At 38.5% G+C, this 23,137-nt stretch overlaps 1 protein-coding gene across 1 annotated transcript in view; it reads right to left on the reverse strand.

Moving 5' to 3' along the window:
• Window positions 1-2,062: 2,062 nt before the first annotated feature.
• The window catches only part of nrxn3a (neurexin 3a), a 128,827-nt gene continuing 107,752 nt past the window's right edge, over window positions 2,063-23,137 (reverse strand). The window contains 6 exon segments of the mRNA XM_080293469.1: window positions 2,063-3,897; window positions 3,899-4,114; window positions 4,116-4,258; window positions 4,261-4,368; window positions 15,634-15,712; window positions 22,224-22,531. Coding sequence (XP_080149595.1) covers window positions 3,442-3,897; window positions 3,899-4,114; window positions 4,116-4,258; window positions 4,261-4,368; window positions 15,634-15,712; window positions 22,224-22,531 — 1,310 coding nt within the window. The 3' untranslated portion in view covers window positions 2,063-3,441.

Raw genomic sequence — 23,137 nt, forward strand, 5'->3', positions numbered from 1 at the left:
CTGCAACACTGAAGACACCATGAAATAATAAATATGGAGTTTTCTGTGAGTTGAATATGATTCGACCTAAAGCCACAGTTGAGTATCTGTCAGCACATCGAGGGCTGATCACCTTTAGCGGGCCCGCCTTGAGACTTACTGGGTTGTAATTTTCCAAAGGCTCATATGTCTACAACATGTGGATATTGTACTGTGTACCTGTCTCACGGTCTCCTGGGGCCTGTACTGATAATTATAAGTTTTTCAGAGGAGAACTGCAAAAATGATTTGGTAAGCATACAGTTAAAGGTTTAGTGTCATCACTAATGATCAGTTAAACTGTGGGTTTTTTAGAGGTAACCAGAAGGTGTTAATTTTAGCTAATAGAAAAATTAAAGATAGATTCCTTGTCAAAAAAAGAAAATTACAGACAAAAATGACATGAATAAAAAAGTTTTTCGATGCCAGTAACTTCTTTCAGCATTGTTGTCATGACAATTTCAGTGTCAAAGAAATGAAACAAACAAAAAACCAAAACAAATATACAACATAGATGATGATACAACATAGATGATGATACAACATAGAATGCTCAAAATGCGTTGTCTCCTTATTTTGCCAGGCACTTTCACAACCTCAGTCTCAGTTCTAATTTCCTATTCGTCAGAAGAATGTTAAATGCTTATTGACAGTGGACTCATCTCTGTGCTTGTCCTGCTAGACCTCAGTGCAGCGTTCGATACTGTCGACCATAATATCCTATTAGAGCGATTAGAACATGCTGTAGGTATTACAGGTACTGTGCTGCAGTGGTTTGTATCATATCTATCTAATAGACTCCAGTTTGTGCATGTAAATGGAGAGTCCTCTTCACACACTGAGGTTAATTATGGAGTTCCACAGGGTTCAGTGCTAGGACCAATTCTGTTTACATTATACATGCTTCCCTTAGGCAGCATCATTAGAAGACATAGCATACATTTACACTGCTATGCAGATGACACCCAGCTCTATCTGTCCATGAAGCCAGATAACACACACCAATGAGTTAAACTGCAGGAATGTCTTAAAGACATAAAGACCTGGATGGCTGCTAACTTTCTGCTTCTTAATTCAGATCAAACTGAGGTTATTGTACTCGGCCCTGAAAAGCTTAGAAATATGGTATCTAACCAGATTCTTCCTCTGGATGGCATTACCTTGGCCTCCAGTAATGCTGTGAGGAACCTTGGAGTCATTTTTGACCAGGACATGTCCTTCAATGCACATATTAAACAAATATGTAAGACTGCTTTCTTCCATTTGTGCAACATCTCTAAAGTTAGAAATATCCTGTCTCAGAGTGACGCTGAAAAACTAGTTCATGCATTTATTACTTCCAGGCTGGACGACTGTAATTCATTATTATCAGGAAGTCCTAAAAACTCCCTGAAAAGCCTTCAGCTGATCCAAAATGCTGCAGCAAGAGTCCTGACAGGGACTAGAAAGAGAGCGTGTACATCACCCATACAAGGCCTTGTCTAAGAGGAATAGTGCTGTATTAGCCCCACAGAACAGTTTACTTGTGGTTCGTAAGACATTTGAAAGTAGAGGCAGAGCCTTCAGCTTTCATTTGAGGAGAAAAGCTAAAAGTTTTTATAGTTTTTAAACTGTTTTCCTCTAAGAAATAGTATGCCTGATTCTGTGATGAGATTTGTGGTAAATGTCAAAACGGTACAGTATTTTAGTGAAGACTAACGACAGTGAAGACTAACCATATTTACCCAACGAGTACAGTATAACGTCTGAAGAAAAAAAGTTTTATTTGTTATCAAACTGATGGAAAAAGGTTATGAAAAGTAACAATTGTGACAAAAATGTGATTTCTAAGAAAAAGACTGCACCTGGTGACTTAATGACAATGACAGGTAATGGAAACATAAAAGGACAATTGAGCAATGATTTATGGTCCCACAGAATTTGTCTTTCCAAACTTTGAAGGCCCATTCTTTTGTTGTCTCTTTGTCATAAATCTGATGTTGTTCTCTCCAAAAAACTTAAAATGAAACTAAACAAATCAGTACTGTCACCCAGAACAAGAAAGTCATGGTACAGAAGAAAGGGCACGTTGTATTTGTCGGACAGTAATTAAATATTCATGCAACTTTAGAAACATCTCTTTTTAGATTTCTAGGCTAACAATACATTTTATTCTTTATGAATAGCAATATGATTCTTCACATTCTCGTTAGAGTCTTTCTCCATGTAAATTAATAACAGTTAATAAATTTCTCATGAAATCTGTTGATAAACCATGTGTTTAGTCTGTACAATAGTGGTACTAAAAATTACAACTGTCATGGTATATGTACAATTTACTACCTACAAAGTACAACAGATAGCATGTAATAAAATATGTAAACAAATTTCTTCTTTTTTGACACAGTTGACTGCGATAGCAGATAGAATTCACACTTTCAACATTAGATTTATTTCTGTATACACATTTGTTAACAGTGTTGTAGTACTGCATTTGTCTTCTTCCTGACACCTCCATAAAAAAGAGAATGATACGCAATGAACCAACACACAATTTTGCAAAGAGAGAAGACCACCACTAGCTATGCGTCGATATTAGACCTTTTTCTTTTGCAGATTTTTCAGCAGTTTTCAGGGGCTCAGGGCAAGTCCCAATCTAATGATGACGTTTTGGCTTGTGCATTAAAGAGAACGTGGTCCAAGTCGAACACTGCATACTGGACTTGTGCTATACCATATGAATCAGGATGGCATGCATTTTACAATCACGTGTTTCTTACCGAGAGAACTGGCAAGCTCTCTCCACAAAGCTTCACTGTGTCAGCCAGACAATGAGAATAATTGTGTTCTGAGGTATGCCCTCTCCATTAGTTTATACACAGAAATCATTTTCTTTTCTTGCTGTTCTTTTGTTGGTTTCTCATTAGCCTGGAGCAAAAATAGTTAAGACACAGCACTTATTTATAAACCATAAAAATTGGTAATATTTTGATACAAGAGTCCTTTATTTTTACAACCATTGTGTGCCTGACCCCCTCTTGTTAAGCACTATGTTGTTTACATGCTGAAAAGGTGTAATTTTATGAGCCTTTTGTAATTAACAATTTCACAAAAAATTGTTTAATGCCAAGGATCACGTAGCTCTAAAAGTCACTTAGGAGAATGATGCTGTGAAGTATTTCTCTACCAATAATGTCTCTGACCAGATAGAAGAGTAAGGTCTCTAAAGTTGCTATTTAACCTTGTCATTAAGCTTTTGCTTAATAGTAAGTGTGCTTTATGTTACAGTACATATCATCAGTTCAACTACTCAGCACAGTATAAGAATTTTCAAGTTCCATATTATACCATCATTTGTCATAGCTCCTCACGAGGAAACTGATAAGTAAAAGTTCTCTTAGTGCTCTCTTTCTTCGCTCTCTCGTGTACACGAAAGTCTCACAGTCACACATAATACTCCTTATCCTTGTTTTTCTGTCTCTTGTTGCTGCCTTTCAAGCTTTGCTGTTTGTCCTTCATGACAGCGCCATTGCTCTGCACAGCCGAGTTGGTTATGTAGTTCCTGCTCTCGTCCACCTGGTAGGAGCCTTCATCCCTGTTCCTGTACTTATACATGGCATATAGAAGGATGAGGATGCACAGGGCAGCGGCCGCCACTATTCCGATGACCATCCCGGTGGTGCTGCTAGATTCGCGGACCACTTCCGAGGGCCCTGGAACTCGCCTGACGCCTGGCTCTGTGGGAAGTGCTGTGGGTATATTACGGAACATTGGGGAGGTTATTAATGGGCCCCTCAGCTTGGTGCTGTCTACCTCAAAGGATGTGGGCAATGGAAGCAACGCTAGGTCGGGCCGGGGTTTTAGCTCGCGGTTATTCGTTTTGCCAGCTGGCTGTTTGGAGGGTTGCGGTGGAGGCAGAGGTGGTGGTGGTGCGGCTCTGGTCGGCGGTTCGTGCTATGGCGATAGTGGTAGTCCTACTGCGTCTGGAGATGGAAGGTTTGTTACGTATAAAAGTCTTGGTTGCATTTGCTTTGTAGTCACCTTGAAAGCCTGACGTGGACAAGGTCTTATCTGTTACCAAGAAGAAGGTTGAGTAAAAATCTTCATCATCAGTAGGGTGGCAGCTTAGACTTGAACGCTTTCCCAGAGCCATACCCCGATATCACCAAGCCATCATCATCACAATCATCGCTGCCTCGGTCCGACAAGCAAGGTAGCCCCGCCTCAGTGGCCTTGGACAGGGACTCTTTGGTGGTCTCAAAATGGTGAGGAGTGGGTGGTGGGTTGAGGGAGTGGGAATGAAGGGTGTACAAGGAGCTACAGAGGGGTGCACTAATGGATCCTCAAGTATTTTGACGACTAACTCATCTCCTGGGGTTAGAGACACACATGTAGACACGTTAGAGGGCAACGTTTTATTAAGACAGTGCAATGCATTTGACACACCTGGACTCACAACACCTCATCTCAAATCAATGATCATGACTTGGCATATCGGTTTCTAATAAATCAGTCAAAAGTGATGCACATTTATCTTTGAATCCTGCTCTAAGTTCCAAAGGAAGTAAAAATGCATGACTTATCTATCTTTGTTTAACAAACTGAAGAACAAGTTATTTCTGCAACAAGAGCAGGTAGGTGCTGTTTGACGCATATACATAGAAGATACCGTTAATAATGTGTCCTCAAAGGTGATTTCTGTCAATGGAGAGAAATGATCCACTTACTAATAGGGATGGGTACCGGTATCATGGCACCGGTTCTGACATAAACGGTAGTAACCAGACCAAAAAGCAGCGCACATTTCGGTGCTTTATTTCGGTGCTTTTTTTTCCCTGAGACGTCACACACTTTAAATTCTAGCCAATCATTTTACCTTTGCAAGCGTAGTAGGCGGGCCCAGGTACGTACGTTCTTTTAGAGCAGAGCTACAGATTAAAAATGCCCAAGGCGAAGCGGTCAAAGTCTGGCTGTACTTCACAGCAAACGATGCAGACTCAGCAGCAACAAGTGCTTTAAGGTGATACTGTGCAAAGGAGGTAACACCTCAAATCTGATGAAACACCTAGCGATGTATAGCGTTTTGTTAAAAGCCGAGAAATGCGCCGTATTTGATAGCTTGAGTGCGGGTGTGGTGCCTGTTATCGGACCCGGAGTTAGCAACATCCCCCAAGAACCCGAAGAGGAGAGTCCTGGCCCCTAGCCCTGCCAGTGTAGCAGAAATGATGAGGATGATGATGCAGCAGCAGCCGTTCTTCTCTGCGTGAGTAGCTTAATGTTGTTCGTGTGTAATTTACGTTGAGTAGGCTAACCACGTTATTACATTAATGCATGTAAGGTGAACTAGCAAACATCATCATAGCTACATGCGGCTGTCTTCTTGTTTGATGGCAGATACTCCCTTCACCCTGGCCAAAAAGGCTAAAATGACCAAAGAAAAAGAGGGAAACAGCTGAACATGAGAGGTTTTTGGACAAAGTTTGTGTTTTTTCCATTGTTTAAGCACCGATTCGAGCACTGTTTAAGCACCGGTATCGGATAAAACCTAAACGATACCCATCCCTACTTACTAACCACATTTAACAAACTCTCCGGTCCTCAGATGTAATCCATTACATTTTGTCATGCTAAATTGTGCTAAATGCAAATTACTTAAATCATATTTAGTTGAGTCGTTTTATAAGATACAGTTTTTTCCTAAAGAAAGTAAGGTAAACTGATATATCAAGCCAAAATCATTTTATCGCACATGCAATAAAAATAATTTTGATAAAACAGATGATGCCACTATATTTCCTCCTGAAAACATTGGGAAAGGCTGAAAAATCTAAATAAAAACACAGTACAATGATTTGCAAATTATTTATAGTATATTAAAATATTCACTTTGAATTTCATGCACTTCAAGATTGGAAAAGTTGTTGAACAACAACAAAAAACGAAACAAAAACACCTAATCAGGTTATCAAGTAACATATGACTGTGTATGTAAATGACTGTCTTGGGCCCACACTCATTTGAAATAAATGCAAAGTGGAAAACTGTGCTCTGGCCTGACTGCTTAACAGTTCTTTTTGGAGAGAGAGGCCATCTAGCTTGTTATCAAGCACAGCTAAAAGCCAGCATTTGTGATTGTGCAGGCATTGGCATTGGTTACTCGCACTGTAAACATGTTTACAAGGTATGGCATCAACCAGGCAATATTTATTACAGGAAGTCTTGCTTATTTCAACAAGTCAGTGACCACACACCTTGCACGTTTTGACATGGTGTACCAATTTTCAAGAACGAGCTGATGAAGCTCGGCTACAAAGTGGGGTGAGGATCAGTGAGAAGACCTGAGGTATTTAAACTAACCTGAGGTGTTAGTATTAGAAAGAAGAAGGAAAATGCCAGTTTAAACTGTTTGTTTGTTTGTTTTTCATTGTTGTTGTTGCAAATCATTGCATTCTGTTTGTAGTTACATTTCATACAGCATCCCAACATTTGCAGAATTGAATTTGTACAAAAATAGGACTGATAATATTTTACACTTTGTATAAAAGAGTTTGATGTACTTATCATAGTCTGTAATCTAAAGCTGGCAACAGTCGGAGTAAACATCGAAAATGCGACTGTTACACTGACATAAAAAGTCTCCATGCAGTATACAGTTGTTGATGCACATACCAAATTAGATGTCAACTAAAAGCAGCAAGTATGCAACTCACAAATAATCACAAACACAACATCCACAAGCACAAAATTTAAGATGATCATTTCTATAAAACATATCCAGGGTTAAGAGATGCAGTTTGCAAGATTTTAAAACCAAAACCTGTCCTTAAGATCATTAGCTTCTAAAAAGTGTTACTACTGTATATATATTACATACACATATTCACCACTAATCAGTTATTTCTTTGGATGAGTAGTAGTACAATACCTGCATTTTAAAAGTCATTTTAAATTTATTAACGCTTATTCTGCATGAAAGTATTCTACAACCGCGAGGATATTAACCAAAAAGGGAAATTTACACTAATGTGAACCTAATGCTTTGACTCTATCCAGACGTGAGAAGTAATAAAGTATACCATTTTGTTACTGTACTTGAGTATTTATTCCTCTGAAACATTTCTGAACACTTTCCACATTTTCAAAACAGGCTTGTTACTTTTTGTTTAAGATATCTGAAGGGTTTTACTTCATCAAACAAACTGGTGTGAGCCTAAACCGTTAATGAAAGGCAGTCTTTCATGTCACGTCATGTTATGTCAGTTAGACTAAGTGTGTGTGTGTGTGTGTGTGTGTGTGTTGCATGTTAAGAAGTATAAGTGGCTTTTACGGGGCATCAAAATAACAATCCAATATGGCTACATATAAAAGGCTGTTGTCATAGTTTAATTTACTTATATCCCTAAAGGATATATATCGAAAGGTTTCTGAGAGCAAGTGCCGGCATAACAGCTGATCGATACTGTAATGCAGAATAAGAAACGAATAAACTCTTTAAAATGACTAAGATAGGATAACCTTTATTAATGCCACACGTGGGAAATTTGAAAGAGCCAGTAAGCTACTAATACGGATGGAAGAAAGCAGCTAATTCCGAGTATATTAATGTAAAATGTCACCTTGCCAGTAGTCTGACACACCTAAAATGAAACATTGGGAAAAGCCTCACATTTTACAAACTGCATCTTTGAAAATCAGTGCAAGGAGAAAACGTACAGACTGGATATCGTCAACTTACATCAACAAATTGCCCACGTGAGTTAGGCATGAGGAAAAGAATTTACAAAGGAAAAGTTGGGTAAGACTGTTGGATAGCCACTGTTAAAGGTCATTTTTATCCATTGTAGATTGTGTTCTATCTTAAAACGTGACGGTACAGGGAGGCAACAACACATACAACCACACCACATAACATAAAAAATAAACACCATAATACTGTTTTTTATCTTTTGTTTTTTCCTGGTAAATAAGTTGTTTTGTACAAAAAAATCTGTGTATCTTTTTTTCATTGCAAGAGACTTCAGTGACACCTAAAATCTATTCATGTTATAGTTTTTGCTTAATTTGACATATGTTCTTTAGAATGGATGGATGACTTTATATTGTAAAATCTCTAAAGACAAGGGAAAGGGTGAAGAGGGATTGGGACCTACGAACATATTACATAGGAAATGAGGATGATGAGGGTGACAGTGTAAGTCAGTTGCCATGTCCATGTAAAGGCAGTACGAAGCGGTCGGGCGGCATTAGAGCTTTGGGCTGTAAGGAAGGGATGGGGATATACAAACAATGAGCAATATACATGCCCATCTACAGAAAAGAACAGAAAAACTCTAACACTGACATGTCTCACAAACCCTAAACTGCAACTTCTTAGCCATGCAATTCATTCGTTTGTTTGTTTGTTTGTTTCATTACAGTCAAAATATTCTTTCTTTCTTTTTTTTCCCTCTTTTTTGTGAAAAAAGATTGTAAAAAATCTGAAAAATGGAAGAAATGTGACAAGTGGATGTGGAACTGCTTCACCTACTAATTTGTGAGTTTCTGAACAGGTTCAAACAAGTCGGACTTTTTTGCCATCTTTTGAATGTTGCTTTCATTGTGACTTAGGAGAGCTTAGTGCTGAAAGTAAAACACACAAGCTAGTCGCTGTGAAGGAGTTCCAAAGCCCAAAAAGTTAAATTATATGGAAATTGTTCACAAAATAGTAATTTATGTATTATCTGATTTCAAAAAGAAAAACCATAAAAGAATAGAAAACAGACTTGTAAAGCCAAAAACATATTCAAAACCAATTGGATAAACTACCAAAAATATGACCAGTTAAAAACTATCAAATGAAAAATGTTAAGATGGAAGAACGAAGCCATTTAAAATTTTGCACACACTACAACCAGATGCACACAATAGAAAACAGACACTGCTGAGAAAGGTGCTCGACTGGACGACGGGCTCCTCTCTCGTGTGTTTCTTGATGACAAATCTATTTGTAATGTTAGTTTTTAAACATGAACCGGCCGTGCAGTCTGGGTGTACATCGGAGAGCGATGGTACTGGCTGAAAATGGGTTGTTATTAGAACTCTCCTTTGGTTTCGTTTTAGTTGTACTGCAGGATGTTGATGCATGCTTAAAGTAAGTTGCATTTAGGGAAAGTAGAAAAGAAACGACACAGCAAACTGGGCGCAGGTAGGACTGACCGATGTTAGAAGAACAGGAGACAGACGCTGTGTCCCAATCTCATAACCAGTGAAGTTTAAACAGGAGTTTACACTGAAAAGAAACGTGTGCTGCAAGGTTGCACACAGCCAAGCTGCAACTTTGGAAAGCCATTAGCAGTTCCCCGATGTCTGTTCATTCAACGTCCAATGTATCCAGGACGCAAACTCACATGACGAGTTTGTCACTTTAAACAATCCCAATAGCCCCACCCCTCCAATCACCAAAGAAAATAGTTGTATAGAGTATGCAATTGGGACACAGCTCACGTTGAACTAACAGCAGTGTGTGAGAAACAGAAACAAGTAACATAAAACATACATTAATAATGTTTTATTAAATGTGGAATGCATTTCATTAGAATTTAAAAGACAAGTATAAAGCTGATATCCATTAGACTGTGCATGTTGCAAAGGTGTTCTCCAGAGGGGGAGTTTGGGATAAATTGCTGCCAAGCCAAAACTTATCTTATTAGATCAAACAAGGATCTTAAAGTAGCAACTTGGACAACTTTGGTCCATGCTGGGTCAGCACTCCAAATGTTCTCGTGAGAAAACAGGTGAATTCCTCAGTCTAGTTTAGGAATTCTGCCTCGAGTGGAGGACTTCAAATATGTCTTGGTTAGCTTCATGAGGGGGGGAAGAAAGAGCATCTGTGCTTATGTGGACACTGTAGCAGACAGCTGTGCAGAGAGAGCCAGGCTTTTGCACGGTTTTTGATTTAGAACAGATTCATGTTACACTCGCACCTATGTCCACCAGCTGTGACTGAAAGAATGCAACTGTGGGCACATGTGGCAGAAAAGGATTTCTTCCAAAGGGAATCTGGCCTTTTATAGAAGCGCGAGAAGCATGTTGAAAGGTGTGGTCATTCAAGCAAACACAGCTCCTTTTCATTAAAGCAAGAGCCGGTTGACGTGGTCCAGGCATCTGACTAGCATGCTTCCTACTCCTTGTTGAGCTGTTTCATTCATTTTCTATTGAGACGATAGGGTGGTGAGATTATGTCTGACAGCTGGCTTGGGCCAAGAATGTAAGGTCTGGGAATCTCTGATTAGACTGGTGCCTCTGTGACCCAGACCTGATGAGGATGGTAAATCAATATATGAACAAAACACTATGCATAACTTGTCTTCTTCCATCACGACTTTTTGCTGCACTCACTGTGAGTTTAAACTGTAGAGCATAATGAAAGTTGACTTGTTGTTCCTAGAGTATTTAAAAGTAGAATGGGAGGCAGAGCCTTCAGTTTTCAGGCCCCTCTTCTGTGGAACCAGCTTCCAGTTTGGATCCAGGAGACAGACACTTCACTGTTAGGGTTAGTCACTCTTTCTTATTCACTGTGGGTTTATACAAGACTTTATTCATTTGTTATTATTAATCTCTGTCTCTCTTCCACAGGATGTGTTCTTTCCCGTCTTCCTCCCCTCACCCAAAATCAGTTGGGGCAGATGGCCCCGCCCCTCTGTGAGCCTGGTTCTGCCGGAGGTTTCTTCCTGTTAAAAGGGAGATTCTCCTTCCTGTGGCCAGGAGCTCGTTCTTAGCGGAGGTCAACTGTGTTCTCTTTTCTATGAAAAGTCAGCTCATGTTTCCCTGCTTTAATGTTTTCAAGATGAAGACGCAGCAGTAGGAACTCTTTGGTTTACATTAGCGTCAGCAGTAACTTATTTGCTTCTTTCTAGTTGTGTTGCTTTTGACAGACAGATTGTACTGCCGCAAATATAAAAGCAATCGTTTCATCAGTGAGCTTAAGGTTTAGTTACAGTTGTGTTACTTCTAGAGACTTGAAACAAAAATCCTAGAAACTGTTACTTTAAACCTTAATAAAGCATAAAACTGTAAATGTTACTATTGAGAATAGTAACATTTACAGTTTTATGACTGCAATCTTGGTTTAAAACTTTATTTATTTAATGAACGAAACCACTTGTTTTAATTGGGATATAGTTTTTGTAGTGTCAGAATGTTTGTTGTCCTGTATCAATATAACTACAGTGAAACAGAAAGTACAATATGTTTCCGTTTTAAGGTTTGATATATCAAGACATTAATATCGTAGGTCTGTTCTGAATTATCCCCATATATCATCATACGGTCCTCAGTAGATTCTAAAATTATTTAAAGTCAGATGCACAACAAAACGTGACATATTATACTGTGCTATTAGTTATCAAAAACTAAGCAAAGTGCAGAAGCAGTGTGTGAAAAAAGTACACCCAGTGATTCAATACACCTTCAGTAACAACTTCCTGTGCAGCTTTATCAGTCTCTCATATTGTGATGGAGGAATTCTGGCCCATTGAAGTTTTTAAACATTAGTTTATACATAAATAGTGTGTGAATGTGAGAGTGAATAAATACTGCAATTGTGAAGCGCTTTGAGGGCCCCGAAAAGCGCTTTGTAAAAGCAATCCATTATTATTGTTATTATTATAAATCTCTTGGCACAGCCTTTCAGTGAGGAGTTGTGGCGTTACGCTGGGCCGATTCGAGACCTTTGTTCCCATCTTCTGTTGAAGGAATACTTCATTTTCACACGCTGCTTCTGCATTTTAGCTCAATTTGCACAAAATAAACAATGATATAGTGTAATATGTCATCTGATGACATTTATGTCTTTCACTTCTACATATCGTTTTACGTTCAGAAACATCCTATTGTCATTGAATAATTGCAGCATTTAAACATATATAATTGTAACTTATTCTACAATTCTCATAAATAGAAATGATTATTATTTGATGATACAAAAAATAAGGATATCAGCTTTAAACCTGTAGTGTCATCTGATATATGAGTCAGTATTATAACTACATGTTTTTCCATGTAGGTCAAAATTGAATTCGACATGAATTCCATAAGATGGCAAATCTCTGATTAGCCTGAACTAAATAAACAATGTCAGAGGTTGTAGGAAGTCAAAAAAAAAAATATTATCATGAGTCACGCTTCAGAAAATGGTCAACACCTTTCTGTGTGTGATTTGTGTTTGAGTGCACATCCAGCATATAGTCTCTAAACCCCTCCCTTATATAATAATTTACTTTAAAATGAACCCTTTAAAAAAAGGAAATTATCATTATTATTGTTAAATTTATGGCTTTGCTTTTATCTGTTACTTTCATTTTTATCACACTGGTTGATTATGGGTGAAATCCATTGCATAGGTTGCTAAAACCTATGTGGAGCCACAGGATAAGAAAGTAAAGTCACTAGAATAGCAGTTATCTGAAGACCACGAGAATTTCCCAAAGATCCTACATTATACTGCAACAACTACCCTAAGGAAAGATATTTTTCTGTTCATAGGCCAAAGACGACTTCATCCTGGTAATAACTGACAAACCTTTGTGATAATCAAATTAAAGAGAAGAAGGAGCCTAAATATCCAAAAGCAAGTTTGATGCAGCCAAGATCCCCCAGATAATCAAAACATCAGAAGAAAATGAAATGCTTAAATTGATAAATACTGTCTCCAAAGGTAAAACCCATCGAGACTTGCTGGGATGTACGGTCTTAAAGTACAACCTATTTTTGAGCCAAACTTTCCTAAATGTGTTGTATGTACAAAAACACTATTTAACATTTTATTTAATATTATTAAATAATACTTAAGAGTCAAAGAGATTTTATTCTGTATAGTTCAGTAAAAACTAGAGAAGAATAAGGAACCCTATGACAGAATGTAAATGCATCTTTAGCCGAACCCTGCAATCACAAACTAATATTATATGATCCAAGTTATTTTTTCTCTACCCTGTTTGATAAAACAATTATTGTTGCAACATTTTTGGCATTTTTCATAAGAACAACTGGACAATTATCTGAAAATGCTTCTCAGATTTGATCTAGTTAGACATGTTGAGTCAGAAGTTTATGTCTCTAGTGCAGTCTCATCAGTGAGTGATGCTGGCATCTTACAGGATTTAAATGAAGGATTAGCACAATATTTGTTACTGGTTGTTGGCCTTTTTCATGGAAAAAATGTAACCTGCTTATTTGCACACTGAAGGTTTTTAATAGTTTGCAGTAAAACCATTTAAGAAGCCCTTTTAGTTGCCATCTTATGAAATCAACTGAAAGAAAAAAAGGAAAACGGAAAATTTACAACAGAGAACAGAATCACTTGATAAATTCTCTAAACAAACCAGACAGACAACAGCCACACGAAGAAAAGAAAAGGAAAGAAAAAGAAGAAAAACACTGCGTTGAGTGAGAAAGATGACCATTGATGATGATGCAACCACAAAAAATGGCTTCCAACGTAAACAGAAATGCAAACAAAACAACCAAGTTTGTGTAATTGCAGGCGCATGGTATCAGTCAAAACACATGCAAGAAACGATCTTCCTGAAGTCAATGATTTTTAGAGTTTATCATACCATGATAACAATGATCGCTTAAGAAAAGAAAATGAAGAAAGCAGAATTTGTGGCAAAAAGTCCTTTTTTGCCATCAGCACCAAAACATGTTCAAATGTAAAGCAGCTTTAGAAAGGAAGTCAAAGCAGGACGGCAGACTGGTTCTGCCGTCAGTCTCGTGTGGACCTCAGTATATTCAGGATTAAAACGTTGATGGCAAGAAAAGTTTCTTTTTTCTGCCTTTGTAGCTGCTTTGAAATAATAAGGTGATGTGTGTGTGTTTTCTTTTTTCTTTTTTTTTTAACAGCTGGAAACAGTTGTCACCCACCAAAACGTCATGCCACACATGATGAGGCCAAAATACAAAAATGCATTTTTAGACAACTGGCGAAAAGGCGGGAATGAAGTCTTGGCAACAAAACTTTAAAAAATGCAAAACAACCAGAAAAAAGCATCGACTTAGAAAAAGGAGCAAAAGAAAAGTAAAATCAAAGCATGCAGCTGTCAACGTCAACGTGATGTCCGGGTTAGAATGATGTGAATTTCTGTGTAAACATATGATTGGATGACTGGGGCCCTGTCTTTGTCTTTCTTCACAAATCCCCATGGATCTCACCCTGGACCTGACCGTTTTAAACCCATTTAACAACAATATTTCACATACTCTGAAAAAATTTGGGAATGACCTTCAGTAAGGGCATATGTTGTGATGAACATCATCTTTCCGGATTAGGAATCACACTATATCCATTTCCCTAAAGGGAACTTAAGAAACGGCGTAAATGTTTCTTTATCACACTATCACCTCCAACATTTGTGATTTTATAGATATCTCGACTGTTTTGGAATTTGAATGTTTTAACATGCAGTTCACACCCATAGCTCCACTTTGGTGGCATTACGTTTACTATTTGGGTGAAAATCAACCTTCGCATCGACGATTGTGCTGTAAATGAGACACAGAACCTCCACCTATTTACATCCACCAGATGACCTGTTTGGGTGTTAAAGGTAGAGTCAGGTTTAGTGTTACAATAAATCTTATCACAGAAACACTTTACTTGAAAAGCAACGTCTTTTCCATTTCTGAAAATACTTTTTGGTGTGTGGCTAAGATGTAGCTTACCCCAACTCCTGAGTGACCTGGTGGATGTTCCTGTGATCATATTAAAACTAACAACTTTCAACTTTTTATCTACCTAAGAAATACGTGTCTATGCTTTTGTGCCATAGCAAAAATATATCTGTTAACTGTCCACTACAAAAACTGAAATATGGAAATTCCCAAACTCTTTCAATTTGAGTGTTAAGTTATCGCAACATTTTATTTATTTAGTCGTTTATTTTAAATATTTAGGTACAAAAAAGACAGAATAACAAGTACACCTAAAAGCAAAAGTGTAACCCAAAAAAAGAAAAACCTGTACACAGAAATTCAATGATATCTGTTCTCTAGCACATGTACCAATGCAAGCCTCTAAATCTGGGAAAGCACAAATAGAAACCAAAATTAAAATACATTGATGTAAACTAGACAACACTTTAGCTGAACACAAAATCTAAAACCAAAAACTGTTCAAATGTACTGTTTGAAACTTAAAATCAACAGAGCAATGAATGGCAGAAGCAATGGACTCAAACATGATGTTATAAGTTCAGCATCAGTACAGAGAACATGGTTCACCATCATACAAACTCGGCATACTGGTGATGACATGGACTAACCCTCATTTTCCCCCTTAGCAGACAACAATTGAATGTACATTGGTGACCATGTTGACTACTTTGTATAACCCCATGTGCAAGTGTAGCTCATGACCTTGATACATTAGCACTGTGCTAAATTAAGATTCTGAATGTACAAATACATTTGAATACCCAGTTTTCTTACATTAAGTATTGCTGAGGAATTGGGCTTAGCTTACTGTTACCACCTTGGCCATTTATTAAGATACACTTTGACTGACCATGGGGGCGTGATGCTTTAAGGATACCTTGATCCTCTATTGCAGATGAGTGACAGCACATAGAAAGCAAGCAAATGCAAACTAACCTAGCCCACCTGTACGGCTAGTTTCACACTCCTCCTCATCTTCATCATCACTCGAACACTCGGCAGATGACCCAATGTCCTCTTGGTGCTTCAGGGCCAGAATGTTGGTCATCAGAGACACAATATCCATAGCAAATATACCAAAACAGCAAAGAGCCACCAGAAGACACAAAGTAGCGCATAAAGAGAGGAGAAGAATATTTAAGACAAGTTAGAAAGTGAATGCCAATCACAGGAGCACAACAACGAGCAAAAGATCTTAAGTCAAGGTTCATCGTTTTTCAGAGCTTTCAGTTAGTTATAGTTTTTTCCATGGCTCAGCTGTTATTTACACTATTTTGTTGGTGGCGTTCTAATTAAGATGGTCTTTGGTGTCGAACGCAAATACCCTCTTTCATACTTCTCCAAACATCTACTGTCTCCCAAATTTATTTGGACTTTTGATGACTTTAGGGTCTGCCCTGTAGCTGGCTGTAGTTAAACCTTTACTCAAAAAGCCATCTCTAGACCCAGCAGTCTTAGCTAATTGTAGGCCAATCTCCAACCTTCCTTTCATATCAAAAATCCTTGAAAGAGTAGTTGTCAAACAGCTAACAGATCATCTGCAGAGGAATGGTTTATTTGAAGAGTTTCAGTCAGGTTTCAGAGCTCATCACAGCACAGAAACAGCTTTAGTGAAGGTTACAAATGATCTTCTTATGGCCTCTGACAGTGGACTCATCTCTGTGCTTGTCCTGCTAGACCTCAGTGCAGCATTCGATACTGTTGATCATAATATCCTATTAGAGCGATTAGAACATGCTGTAGGTATTACAAGTACTGCGCTGCAGTGGTTTGTATCATATCTATCTAATAGACTCCAATTCGTGCATGTAAATGGAGAGTCCTCTTCACACACTGAGGTTAATTATGGAGTTCCACAGGGTTCAGTGCTAGGACCAATTCTGTTTACATTATACATGCTTCCCTTAGGCAGCATCATTAGAAGACATAGCATACATTTTCACTGCTATGCAGATGACACCCAGCTCTATCTGTCCATGAAGCCAGATAACACACACCAATGAGTTAAACTGCAGGAATGTCTTAAAGACATAAAGACCTGGATGGCCGCTAACTTTCTGCTTCTTAATTCAGATAAAACTGAGGTTATTGTACTCGGCCCTGAAAATCTTAGAAATATGGTCTCTAACCAGATTCTTACTCTGGATGGCATTACCTTGGCCTCCAGTAACGCGGTGAGGAACCTTGGAGTCATTTTTGACCAGGACATGTCCTTCAACGCACATATTAAACAAATATGTAAGACTGCTTTCTTCCATTTGCGCAACATCTCTAAAATTAGAAATATCCTGTCTCAGAGTGACGCTGAAAAACTAGTTCATGCATTTATTACTTCCAGGCTGGACGACTGTAATTCATTATTATCAGGATGTCCAAAAAACTCACTGAAAAGCCTTCAGCTAATCCAAAATGCTGCAGCAACAGTCCTGACAGGGACTAGAAAGAGAGAGCAGATTTCTCCTGTTTTGGCTTCCCTTCATTGGCTTCCTGTTAAATCCAGAATTGAATTCAAAATCCTGCTCCTCACATACAAGGTCTTAAATAATCAGGCCCCATCTTATCTTAATGACCTTGTAGTACCATATCACCCTATTAGAGCACTTCGCTCTCGCTCTGCAGGCCTACTTGTTGTTCCTAGAGTATTTAAAAGTAGAATGGGAGGCAGAGCCTTCAGTTTTCAGGCCCCTCTTCTGTGGAACCAGCTTCCAGTTTGGATTCAGGAGACAGACACTATCTCTACTTTCAAGATTAGGCTTCAAACTTTCCTTTTTGCTAAAGCATATAGTTAGGGCTGGACCAGGTGACCCTGAATCCTCCCTTAGTTACGCTGCAATAGACGTAGGCTGCCGGGGGATTCCCATGATGCATTGAGTTTTTCCTTTCCAGTCACCTTTCTCACTCACTATGTATTAATAGACCTCTCTGCATTGAATCATATCTGTTATTAACCTCTGTCTCTCTTCCACAGCATGTCTTTATCCTGTCTTCCTTCTCTCTCCCCAACCGGTCGCAGCAGATGGCCGCTCCTCCCTGAGCCTGGTTCTGCCGGAGGTTTCTTCCTGTTAAAAGGGAGTTTTTCCTTCCCACTGTCGCCAAAGTGCTTGCTCATAGGGGGTCATATGATTGTTGGGTTTTTCTCTGTATCTATGAAGCGCCTTGAGGCGACTTTTGTTGTGATTTGGCGCTATATAAATAAAATTGAATTGAATTGAATTGAATTGCCCCGTCTATTGAATGCTTTGGAGTTATGCTAAGTCTACACTGGGCGCAAAGTCCTCTGCTATTAGGTCAGGCAAAGTTGCTAAATGTTATTTACTTTCTGTAGGCTCTGGGTGTTATATACCTGACATATACACAGAATGACCTCAGCTGGTGGTTCCACACTTGAACCTTTCTTCTGTTGCCTGCTTGCCGGGTAATATAACTTCGGAACTGGTTCAGTGCTAGGACCAATTCTGTTTACATTATACATGCTTCCCTTAGGCAGCATCATTAGAAGACATAGCATACATTTACACTGCTATGCAGATGACACCCAGCTCTATCTGTCCATGAAGCCAGATAACACACACCAATGAGTTAAACTGCAGGAATGTCTTAAAGACATAAAGACCTGGATGGCCGCTAACTTTCTGCTTCTTAATTCAGATAAAACTGAGGTTATTGTACTCGGCCCTGAAAAGCCTAGAAAGATGGTATCTAAGCAGATTCTTACTCTGGATGGCATTACCTTGGCCTCCAGTAACGCTGTGAGGAACCTTGGAGTCATTTTTGACCAGGACATGTCCTTCAATGCACATATTAAACACATATGTAAGACTGCTTTCTTCCATTTGTGCAACATCTCTAAAGTTAGAAATATCCTGTCTCAGAGTGACGCTGAAAAACTAGTTCATGCATTTATTACTTCCAGGCTGGACGACTGTAATTCATTATTATCAGGAAGTCCTAAAAACTCACTGAAAAGCCTTCAGCTGATCCAAAATGCTGCAGCAAGAGTCCTGACAGGGACTAGAAAGAGAGAGCATATTTCTCCTGTTTTGGCTTCCCTTCATTGGCTTCCTGTTAAATCCAGAATTCAAAATCCTGCTCCTCACATACAAGGTCTTAAATAATCAGGCCCCATCTTATCTTAATGACCTTGTAGTACCATATCACCCTATTAGAGCACTTCGCTCTCGCTCTGCAGGCCTACTTGTTGTTCCTAGAGTATTTAAAAGTAGAATGGGAGGCAGAGCCTTCAGTTTTCAGGCCCCTCTTCTGTGGAACCAGCTTCCAGTTTGGATTCAGGAGACAGACACTATCTCTACTTTCAAGATTAGGCTTCAAACTTTCCTTTTTGCTAAAGCATATAGTTAGGGCTGGACCAGGTGACCCTGAATCCTCCCTTAGTTATGCTGCAATAGACGTAGGCTGCCGGGGGATTCCCATGATGCATTGAGTTTTTCCTTTCCAGTCACCTTTCTCACTCACTATGTGTTAACAGACCTCTCTGCATTGAATCATATCTGTTATTAACCTCTGTCTCTCTTCCACAGCATGTCTTTATCCTGTCTTCCTTCTCTCACCCCAACCGGTCACAGCAGATGGCCCCGCCCCTCCCTGAGCCTGGTTCTGCTGGAGGTTTCTTCCTGTTAAAAGGGAGTTTTTCCTTCCCACTGTCGCCAAAGTGCTGCTCATAGGGGGTCATATGATTGTTGGGTTTTTCTCTGTATCTATGAAGCGCCTTGAGGCGACTCTTGTTGTGATTTGGCGCTATATAAATAAAATTGAATTGAATTGAATTGAATAGATGTTGTAATGTACAGATGATCTGAGTTCAACTGAAAGGCTCTGCAATAGAACCTTGAGTTGAGTTTTTTTTGGTTTGTTTTTGTTTGTTTTTTTACTAATAAACAAAACTCATATAAACATTTGAAAAATAGTAGTTCTACCAATATTATCTAAGGGTTCCTAACATTAAATACATTCAGATGGTTTTACATTTAATATCAAAGAGCAGCTATTCCATTTGCATCAGCTGACATAAACCCAAGCAGGGCAGTAAGAGCAACAAGCAAAGAGTAGTTCGGCTGTTATCCTTGCCCCAGTTTCTTTTTAATCTTTTACACCTAAATTTGGCACAAAAGACTCTGGAATCTACCAAACCATGCCAAGCTGTGAATGCCCACGTCTTTAATATTGTGTAACGGTAAACAGATACTTTTAACATAGGTTAACTGACAGATGAGCTCTTTGCATTAATGCAGTTTTTACTTTTATTTCTATAGTGCTAAATCATCACAAGTAATCTTCACAGCAGTTGCTCTGAATCATATTAAATCATTAATTCTTTTTCATCAGAAGAAAAATCCTTTAAAAATATTCAATATTTAAAAATATTTCATATTCTAAAATCTGTCAAGATACTCCAGTCGGTCTTTCCCTTCTCTCCCTAAAACGGGAACAGCAGATACACAAGCGAGATAATCTGATACTACAACACAGCAATGAGACATTCACTTTCAGCTGCTACTACTTTGTATTAGGTTCAGATAACGTGTAAAACCTTTGAAATTGTATCCAGACTATAAGCTGCACATAAAGCATGAATATAGATTCGAGTCTGTAAAGTAAAGCCGGTGGAAATGCAATAAACCTACATTCTTTTTAATGACCAGTAGGCGCTGACTCTTCTGGTTTCAAAAACATTAATAGTTGTATGATATCTATGGGAGGTGGGCTTTTGACTTTTTTGCTCTGTGGCCTCAGTTAATATTTTCCTTATGTTAAGTTTTCTTCTTCCAGCTGCACCTTTTAGTGGTTGCCACAGTGGATCATGTGTTCACCTGCCTGTTTCATAGTTATATTGAATCTACCTTTTTAAAAATTATGGTCATTATTGGAGTTAGACACGACTACACTGCTATAGTCGCTCGTCAATAAGCATTTGATTTTTTTTAATAAGCATAAATAGAAGCAGCTTGCAAAGAGTTGGCTGGCGGTACGTGGCAGACTGCTGCCTACATTCTACTCTAACTGCTAACTTTAGCCACCATTTGCATCCTTTTTGGCCTCATAGAGCCATGCTTGCATAAACCAACGGATTATACCAATACATTTGGAGTCAAACCCATATTACAGCAACTGCTGCAGGACTGCAAGGTATGTAAAACCTTTTTTATTCCTTAAGTTATATTTAGCACCATGTGACTTGTAGTTATTAATCTATGTTACATACTGTCAACTTACACCACTAACAGAGTAGCTAACAGCAAGTTAGTAGCTAATGTTAGCTTAGCTAATAATACTTAGAGTAGTTCTAAAAACTAAGGTTGCATAAAAGTGATGCTGTCATCAAATAAGCTGATCATTAATATTGTAAATATGGACAGACAACTAGATGTGGTTAGTTATACTTTCAAATAAGACATAGTCACCAAAAAATAAAGCACTCCAGTTTTCAACAGTTTAGGGTGGAGGTTTAGTGTACTCAGAATATAGCTATCCACCCCCAGCTAGATCTATGGATGGCAGTGCAGGGCGATGGTGTTGCGCCCCCCCCACCCTGAATTGTACAAGCAGGGGAAGATGGATGGCATCTTATTTTTGTATACAGGACATTTTAAAAATGTGCTCCACTTTCTTTCCTTCTTTCCTGAAATAGATTGACCGTATTATGTGTTGTCATCCATGTGAAAGAGCGTTATCTAAACTCCAATACGAGTCTAATGTAATCATATGTGTTATTCTTTTAAACTGAATTATTTGCATTTTGCACAAGTGTTTCCGGTTCATTACTTATTTCCTGATGCTTGTTTTAATTTACGATCATGACCATGGTATTAAACTCCTGCTTGTTACACAAAAGCTTCCACAGGTGTTTCCTGGTAGTTATTACTATTCTTTAAGTTTGCTTTAAAAGGTTATTACATGGTTATTAATATATTATTAAATGGAAACAGGCAGTTATGCATTTTGCAGCGCTGTTTCCTGCTTATTACACAGAAACTAATAGCAATATTTCCAGGTAATAATCACACTTCTTTAAGTTAGCCTTAATGGGTTATTCATATGTAATTAATTGGAAACAGGTAATTTGCATTTTGCAGCTGTTTCGTGCATATTACACAGAAACGACCATGGGTAATTGAGTGTTAATAACCACACAATTGCATTCTTGTTTCTTCCCTGATACCTTACTATTACCACTTTATTACCGAGCTGTATTTCCACATTATTACCCTCAGCTTTTGGGCTCTTATCATCCAATTACATAAATTTGCATGTAATATTACTCAGTGTGAACACTGTTGCTACCAGACTAATATTACTTGGATACTAAGTGGTTATTACTTTGGCAATTGCATGGTAAAAACTTAGAAATTACCACATTATTACGTTCTTGTTTCCGCTTTGTTACCCTACTATTACCACTTTATTACCGAGCCGTGATAGAAAGTGCAACCAAATGTTAATGCATCAAATCATGAAGGTTGAAGAACAACAAATATGACTCTTGCTTCCTGTATGTATAGTCATAAGAACATACATACCTGTACAGTTGAGGAAGATCTGTGTTTCCGTGTGGTCGTAGTGGACATCATGGTAGTAGTCTCAATGAAGGATGTTGTCATCTCTGGAGACATGGCTGTGGTCCTGGCTGAACCTGGCACACTAGGTACATCGCCTACCAGCCTTACACTGCCATTAATCTTGATGTTTGGGTTGCCTTCAGCTGCCATGTTCAACACCTTTAGGCCATTGTAATAAAGGCCCGAGAGCTGACCTTGAAAGGGCCGGCCACGATCACTACCACCAATTGCCACTGTTGCTTGTGTGTTGAAAATTGTTAACTGCCGCCCTAGAGAAGACATCCAGAGTAAGATATTGTCAACAAAGAAAGGACCTTTGAATAAAACAAAAATGCAAACACCCAGGTGCAGTGCCACTAAAACCCAATACTAAGCAAACTGCAACAGTGCGCACAGTAGCCAACCTCAAACATTACACTACACATATTTAGCTGTTGATTCCACCTTACAATGACAAAAGTAATTCATTTACAATACATAATGTATTCCTTTATTAAAACTGAATGATATTATATGTACTAAACTGAAACATAGATTTCTCACACAGTGGCATAAAACTGCATGATGAATTTTACCAACAGAACATAAAAAGAACCATTAACAGCACATCATTTGGTGAAAATAAATTAGTAAGGAATGAATCAGATGTGCTTGATCTCACTACTGCGTAGTGGAGACGCTGAAAGGCAGATGTGAGCTGCATAAGTGCAGCGGTTGTAGGGAGATGACATCTCCTCTGTGGACGAAGTTTGTGTACACACTCGCTAAATTAAAAACACAACCTTCACAGTTATTGCTGCTCTGTTTCTATAACTTTCAGTGACATTGCTTTTGTACAAATTCATTCACTTATCTAGTTCTTTGGTGAGTTCTCA

The sequence above is a fragment of the Astatotilapia calliptera genome, chromosome 19, assembly GCF_964374335.1.
Source record: "Astatotilapia calliptera chromosome 19, fAstCal68.1, whole genome shotgun sequence".
NCBI lineage: Eukaryota > Metazoa > Chordata > Actinopteri > Cichliformes > Cichlidae > Astatotilapia > Astatotilapia calliptera.